At 35.4% G+C, this 8135-nt stretch overlaps 1 protein-coding gene across 2 annotated transcripts in view; it reads left to right on the top strand.

The window, feature by feature from the left end:
* LATS1 (large tumor suppressor kinase 1) overlaps positions 1 to 7174 on the top strand; it is a 49707-nt gene extending 42533 nt beyond the window's left edge. For both annotated transcript variants that reach the window (XM_011226576.3, XM_034669286.1), the window contains one exon: positions 3328 to 7174. In XM_011226576.3, coding sequence (XP_011224878.1) covers positions 3328 to 3837 — 510 coding nt within the window. In that variant the 3' untranslated portion in view covers positions 3838 to 7174. The remainder of the gene's footprint in view (positions 1 to 3327) is intronic.
* The last annotated feature ends 961 nt before the right edge of the window (positions 7175 to 8135 follow it).

The raw sequence follows: 8135 nt of genomic DNA, 5'->3' as shown, positions 1-8135 counted from the left end.
AAAAAAAAAAAAAAAAAAAAAAAAAAAAAAAAAAAAAAAAAAAAAAAAAAAAAAAAAAAAAGCATCTGATTCTTGGTTTCAGGTCAGGTCATGATCTGAGGGTCCTGAAAACAAGCCCTGTGTCGGGCTCCATGCTTAGCATGAAATCTGCTTGAGATTCTGTCTGTCCCTCCCCTCTCCCCTCCCACTCCTGCTCTCTCTCTCTCTCTCAAATAAATAAAATCTTATCATTAAAAAAAATAAAAGAACAAGGCAAGTATATCTTTTTTTTTTTTTTTTTTTTTTTTTAAGATTTTACCCATTTATTAGAGCAAGCACAAGCAGTGGGAGCGGCAGGGAGAGGGAGAAGCAGGCCCCCTGCAGAGCAGGGAGTCTGATGTGGGGCTCAATCCCAGGACCTTGGGATCATGACCTGAACCAAAGGCAGATGCTTAACCGACTGAGCCACCCAGGTGCCCCCTCCTTGGGATTTTCTATTAGAAGATTATGTCATCATCTCTGAACAGGGGAAGTTTTTCTTTCTTTATAATCTGTATGTCTTCTATTTCTTTTGTTGCTATGTTACACTGGCTAAGACTTCCAGAACTATGCTTAATAAGACTGGTAAGAACAGATATCCTTGGGGCTTGTGCTCTCTCTGTCAAATAAATAAATAAAATCTTTTTTAAAAGAAAGAAAGAAAAAGAAAATCCCAGAGACTTTATGAAAAAACCCATACAACTACTAAGTGAGTTTAGCAAGGTTGTAGGATATAAGGGTAATACATACAAATCTATTGTATTTCTGTATTCAAGCAATAAACAACCAGAAACAAATTTTAAAGCAGTACCATTTATAGAAGCTTCCCCAAATTGAAATATGTAGGTATATATTTAATAAAACATGAATGAGATATCTATATGCTGAAAGCTACAAACTCTGATGAAAGAAATCAAGAAAGATCTTCATAAATATAGACACGTGCCATGTTGATAGATTGAAGGCTCAACATAGTAAAGCTATCACTTATCTCCAAAATCATCTATAGATTTAATTCTGTTGTAATTTTTGTAGATATAGACGAGCCAATTCTAAAATGTATATGGGTGGACAAAGGAATTGGAATAATGAAAACAATTTCTTAAAAGAAGAACAACGGGGGGCGCCTGGGTGTCTCAGTCATTAAGCATCTGCCTTCAGCTCAGGTCATGATCCCAGGGTCCTGGGATCGAGCCCTGCGTTGGGCTCCCTGCTTGTGTTACCTCTCTCGCTGTGTCTCTCTGTCAAATAAATAAAATCTTAAAAAAAAAAANTAAAAAAAAAAAAAAAAAAAGAAGAAGAAGAAAAAGAATGGGGCTGCTAGGGTGACTTGGTTAAGTGTCTGACTCTTGATCTTAGCTCAGGTCTCAATCTCAGGGTTGTGAGTTCAAGCCCCACATTGGGCTCCACACTGGGCATAAGCTTACTTAAAATAAGTAAATATTTATTTTAATATAACAATATTTATTTAATATTGTTTATTTAATATTTATTTATTTAAATATAAAATAAGAAGAAAGAGGAATCAACTACTTGATTTTAAGACTTACTGTAAAGTTACAGTAATCCAGACAGGGTGATATTGCAAAAGGACACAAACATAGATCAGTGGAACAGGATAGAGAATGGAGAAATAGAACCACCCAAATATGACCATTTGATCTTTGACAAAGGTGCAAATGGAGAAAGAATAGTATTTCAACAAATGATATAGGAAAAACTGGTCAGCCATGTACATAAGTACTGAAACCATTGTAAACTTCATCCTTACACAAAGATTAACTCAAAATGGATTATCGATCTAGAGATAAAACATAAGCTGTAATACTTTTAGAAGACATAGGCGAAAATCTTTATGGGCTAGGGTTAGACAGAGAATACTTAGAAATGACACCAAAATCATGATCCATACAAGAAAAGTTGAGAAATTGGAATTCATCAAAACTTAAAACTTTCAGTATACAAAAGACACAGTCAAAGGGCACCTGGGTGGCTCAGTCATTTGAGCGTCTGACTCTTGTTTCAGCTCAGGTCATGATCCTCAGGGTCATGAGATCAAGCTCTGTGTCGGGCTCCACGCTCAGCCCAGAGCCTGATGGAAATTCTTTACCCCTCCCTCTCCCTGTGTTCTTCCCCCCCCCCCACGCATGCATGTGCACAGTCGAGTGTGCCCTTTCTCAAATAAATAAAGTCTTAAAAACTGAACAAAACACAGTTAAAACAATGAAGACAAGCTGCAGCTTAGGAGAAGATATTTGCAGATCACATTTCCCTCAAAGAGCTTATATCTAGACTATAAAAAGAATTTTCAAAACTCAAGTAGTAACAAATATTTCTCCATTACCTACTACCTTCCTTCCCTTCTTCCCTCTCTCTTCCCTTCCTTCCTCCCTCTCTCCCTCATTCTGTTTTATTTAAAGCCAGAATAGATACTTATTTTTTTTTTTAAGATTTTATCATTTAAGGGGGGGGCACTTGGGTGGCTCAATCATTAAGCGTCTGCCTTCGGCCCAGGGCGTGATCCCAGGGTCCTGGGATTGAGCCCCGCATTGGGCTCCCTGTTCCACTGGGAAGCCTGCTTCTTCCTCTGCCACTCCCCCTGCTTGTGTTCCCTCTTTCGCTGGCTGTCTCTCTCTCTCTCTGTCAAATAAATAAAATCTTAAAAAAAAAAAATAAGAGAGAGAGGCAGAGAGAGCACAAACGGGGAGAGAGGCAGAGGGAGAGGGAGAAGCAGGCTCCCTGATATGGGGCTCAATCCCAGGATCCTGGGATCATGACCTGAGCCGAAGGCAGATGCTTAACCATCTGAGCCACCCAGGCACCCCCAGAATAAATATTTACTGAACATCTATTAATAATGTGCCGGGCAACTTGCCAAGCACTGAGAAATACAAAGACAAAACATGGTCTATAGCCTTATGAAATTTTATCTGTGGTAGAAGGACACAGATAAAAATAGGTATCGCAATGTATTAGAGATACTATGGTACCAGTAAATACATATAACGGGAGGCACAGTAGAAATCGTCATTTTTGCTTGGGTAGGTAGGAGAAGAGCTTAAGAAGGGAGCTAAAACTTACAATGATGAGTCTTGTGAGTATAAGTTGCCTGGAGAGGAGGGAATGGGAGGAAAGGTTATTTCCCACCACTGATTCATTCATTATTAAAGGTAAGGAAGGCGAAATACCATGCGATTTATTTTTAAAGATGCGAATGGTCTGGTAAAACTTTTTGGTATAAAACTTGGAGGAAATTTTTGTTTTTCTTATTATCTCTTCCCTCCTAATTTCTAAAAACCCTCTTCAAAGGTTATCAACTGGCAAACATCTCTTCACATTCCACCTCAAGCTAAACTGAGTCCTGAAGCATCTGATCTTATTATTAAACTTTGCCGAGGACCAGAAGATCGCTTAGGCAAAAATGGGGCTGATGAAATAAAAGCTCATCCATTTTTTAAAACAATCGATTTCTCCAGTGACCTGAGACAGCAGTCTGCTTCATACATTCCTAAAATCACACACCCAACGGATACATCAAATTTTGATCCTGTTGATCCTGATAAGTTATGGAGTGATGATAATGAGGAAGAAAATGTAAATGACACTCTCAACGGATGGTACAAAAATGGAAAGCACCCTGAACATGCTTTCTATGAATTTACCTTTCGGAGGTTTTTTGATGACAATGGCTACCCATATAATTATCCAAAGCCTATTGAATATGAATATATTAATTCACAAGGCTCAGAGCAACAGTCAGATGAAGATGATCAGCACACAGGCTCAGAGATCAAAAATCGTGATCTAGTGTATGTTTAACACACTAGGAAATTGTCGGAATGAGGATTTGCAAAAAGACCTGAAACGCAGAGTTTTTTGAGGCTCCGAGAGTAAAATTATGCAAGTGTGACAGAGCTATGTATGAGTGCTCTGTGTACGATATTTTATGTTCCTAAATTATGGAAATTTTTTTAAATGTTAATTTATTCCAGCCTTTTTAATCAGTAATTTAGTAAAAAATTGTTATAAAGTAAATAAATTATGAACTGAATATTATAGTCAGTTCTTGGTACTTAAAGTACTTAAAATAAAAAAATAGTGCTTTGTTTAAAGGGAGAAGCCTGGTATCTATTTGTACATACACTAAATAATTTTAAAAGACAAGAGTTTTTGAAATTTTTTTGAAAGACAGTTTTAGTTTTTATCTTGCTTTAACCAAATATGAAATGTACCCCACATTCACAGAGCTCTTTTTTTTTTTTAACCCCATAACCTTGTTTTTGGTACAAATAAGCTGTAGAAATTAAGCCATTATGGTGATGTATTCATAGGCTAATGATAATCTGATAATTTACGTCTTAGAACTGAGAAATACAGGGTTGAAATAGTATGTTCATCAGAAGAAGAAAAAATGCAGATTCTCTGGGTTGTTTTTTTTTCCCTCTGTGGAATATTTAATCTTCTAGCATTTATTTCTCAAGAATTACTGGCTTTAAAAGAAGCAAAGCACTACCGTTTTTCTTTCTATGCTGGTATTTTTTTAATGCTGCTTCTAGTTTTTAAAAGGGAACGAAGTTGCCATAAGTCAAAATTTACAGTACTGAATGCTAGCATCTTTCATATTTTTATTTCGAATTTTTTTTTAAGTTTCCACCATCCTAAGCAGAGAGATTATTTTCAGTTTCATATGAAACTTTAATTAGAAAAATTATTTGTGGGTACTCACTAGAAAAGTACTTTTTCTGTATAGTGACAGTTTTTGTTATGTCATCAGTAATGTTACATGTTTCCTCTTTCAGAATAGTGCTGTATACATGGATTGTTAAGGCAAAGGAAACCTGGCTATTTGGCCGTATTTTACGTACGGGCAAATTAACTGGTGAGAAAATTATTACTTAATTCTTAATTAAGGTGGCCGTTAGTAATTAGAAAAAGTTACATAGTGGTCTTAGTAGAAAATTCAGATCCTCCTAACTTAATTTAAGGTTAATTAATATCTTTTTCAGCATGCCTATTATATATAATGCTTAGGTTTTAAGAACACTTGTGGTTTCATACCAAAATACATTTAGCGTCTCTTTTAGGAAGGGGAAAAGGGCTCTATTCTGACATTAGTAAAATTTGTATTTTACTTTCTTTTCTTTAAGCTCCACTGATAGGGAATTGTTTTATCAAAAATTTATATGTCTGGATAAGAAGAGGCAAAATTTTAGTGATTTTCAAACTAGTGGAAAAAAGCTAGTGGAAGTCACATATATAAGTAAAATTAAAGGCAAAGCTGTTCCAGTTGAATTGGGGCGGGCATCGAAGACTTATTAGCTCATACTTCCCACCTTTCTCTAGGTGTCCCTCTCAGAGCTCAGCTTGTAAACCACGGGTCTTTGGGGTTCATTAGTTTTTTGAGAATCTGATGAAAGGTGGGGACTCTCTTCCCAGAAAATACACGTCAACACACACATATATATAATGCTGCATGCTGTCTTAGGAATTCTGGACATGTTGAAAACTCACGAACTTGGTTAAGGATCTCTGTCCTATATGAACACTGATAAATTAAGAACTTTGCTTTAAATTTACTGATTAGTACTCAGATTCGCACGTCTTGTATAAACACTGATAATTTGTGGTGGGAAAAGTCTACCATGTGATAAGATATTCTTAGGAATGCCTCTCTCTTGCTGGTACAGCACTAAAACATTTTAAACATACTCTTGAGGGCATTGAAATAGATGTTTGGCTTGTTACAGGCTTGATATGGAAATATTTCTGAAGGACTCCTAATCAGAGAGTTGTAAGAAAAGGCACCGTAATGAGTTGGCAGTCTCCACTTCATGGAACATTTGATTAGTGCTATAAAATCCTATGCCAAACAAAGTAGTTCAAGAATTTTGAGCTCAGTACTCAAATTTTAAGATATCCCTCTGGCTCTTTGGGTTTCCTCAGTCAGATTTATTGAAATTTCCATTGGGTGGTTTTACTTGTGGATTGTGGTGCAGTGCAGTACAGTACCAACTTTGTTACATTTATGTTGTAGGAAAACTAAGGTGCTGTCTCCTCTCCCTCCCTCCCCACAAAATCTGTGTTGACACTACAAATTTTGTATTCTTTTAAAATTTCTTCTGCAGCATAAGCTTTTTCTGTTTATGTAAAGGAGTGTGCAAGCCTTTGGTATGTGTAGTTTTAACAGTTTGGATATACTTATTAGCTATCTTATTCCCAAACCATATCCAGTTCTTCTAGCACAGAATCTGGTGCTTCCTGACCAAAAAGATGAGAACAACATGAAAAAACCTATATGCTTTCAACTGATACAGAGTGAAAGCATTGTTGTAGGTGTTTTCTTTCTCCAGTAATTTTCCCCACTTATTAAAAAACTTGCTGTCTTTCTTATACTTACCCCCTTTTATGTATATCAATAGTATTTATAAAATGTGTTCTATGATTATGTAACTGTAGATACTATTATGTATTGTCCAGTGACATTCTAAGGCAGGCCCTATTGCTGTATCTTTTCTACCTTATTTGTAATAGGAACTATAGAATGTATGACTAAGAAGTCACTTTGAGATTGACTTTTTAAAAAAGTTATTACCTTCTGCTGTTGCAAAGTGCAAAACTGTGAGTGGAAATGTTTTATTCTGACGTAATAATATGTTAGAAATTAGAGAATACAGTGGGAGGAGTTTTAGATATTGCTGCTGCTGTTACTTAAGGTACTTTAGAAATTTTTCTTTAATAAACAAAAATAAACAAAAATCCCTTTAGTATTTAAAAGTAAAACATTTATTTAGCCTGTTCGTTTTAATCTAAAGCAAAAAGTAATTTGGGTCAACATATTGGTATATTTGTAAAGCGCCTTAATATATCCCTTTGTGGAAGGCACTATCCCACAGTTTACTTTTATATTGTATTGTGTATATAAGTATTTTGTATTAAAATTGAATCAATACAACACTACAGTTTTATAAAATAATGCTTTGGTAGGAAAAGGAATTACAGCTTTGCAATATAACTAAATTGTTTTGCATACTTCTGAATGTAGTAGATATGAATAATCAGCCTGTGTTTTTAATGACTCTATTTGTATTTTCCCAATCATTTTCTCTAGTGTAAAATTTCCTGGGATAATAATAAAAAAAAAATTCAGATCTTTCAATTATGTGTGGAAAGCTGACTATCAAGGCACATATGTATGTTGATTTTCATTTTCAAAAATGTGTTTTAATCTTTATTTTCAGAGAAAATTTATGGTTAAAAATTCGATGTTTTATAATTAAAATATATATAACTAATGATAATAGTTAGGGTTAAGGCAGACTGAGTAGAGTTAGTGTAACCCAGTAAAATGTTTTCATTTTGCCCAACATAAGTACAATAAATATTTCATGTTAAAGGCTTCCTTTAGATTAGATTAGCACAGATTTAAACCTTTCTAATTATCAGGCTCATTTAGTATCATTTGAGTCTGCTTTAAAATTTTAAAATATGCAGTTGTTGGCTAATCTGTTTTCCTTTATTTACAATGCTTTATCACATGACAGGGAAAATATGTATATTGATGCTATATCTTAAATCAACGTTACACGGATGAACACATTTTTAGTTTTGTGTTTTTCCTTTTTCAAACATTACCATCATTCTCAGTCTCCTTTATCCTCTTGTTTGGACTTCCCTATAAAATTATATTCTACATGAGGCCATTGTATAGCTGATGCAAATTGCATTATTCCTATGATTCCTTTTTTTTTCTTAGAGATTTATTTATTATTTATTTATTTGACAGAGAGAGAGACAGCCAGTGAGAGAGGGAACACAAGCAGAGGGAGTGGGAGAGAAGAAGCAGGCTTCCAGCGGAGGAGCCTGACGTGGGGCTCGATCCCAGAATGCCAGGATCACGCCCTGAGCCGAAGGCAGACGCTTAACGACTGAGCCACCCAGGTGCCCCTATTCCTATGATTCCTTATACTACACTGTAGACCCACATTTGGCATGCTTGTGACTCTACTTTGGTATGCCAAAACCAAACACACAAAAAATGTATCTGCTTATGTGTGTGTGAAGGATAGAGGAAAGATGCCAAATTTATGTCTGAAGTATAGGCAGTTATTGTCATCCCT

The sequence above is a fragment of the Ailuropoda melanoleuca genome, chromosome 10, assembly GCF_002007445.2.
Source record: "Ailuropoda melanoleuca isolate Jingjing chromosome 10, ASM200744v2, whole genome shotgun sequence".
Classification (NCBI taxonomy): domain Eukaryota; kingdom Metazoa; phylum Chordata; class Mammalia; order Carnivora; family Ursidae; genus Ailuropoda; species Ailuropoda melanoleuca.
Note: the sequence above shows the minus strand (reverse complement) of the source record. Positions and strands in the feature narration are given on the sequence as shown.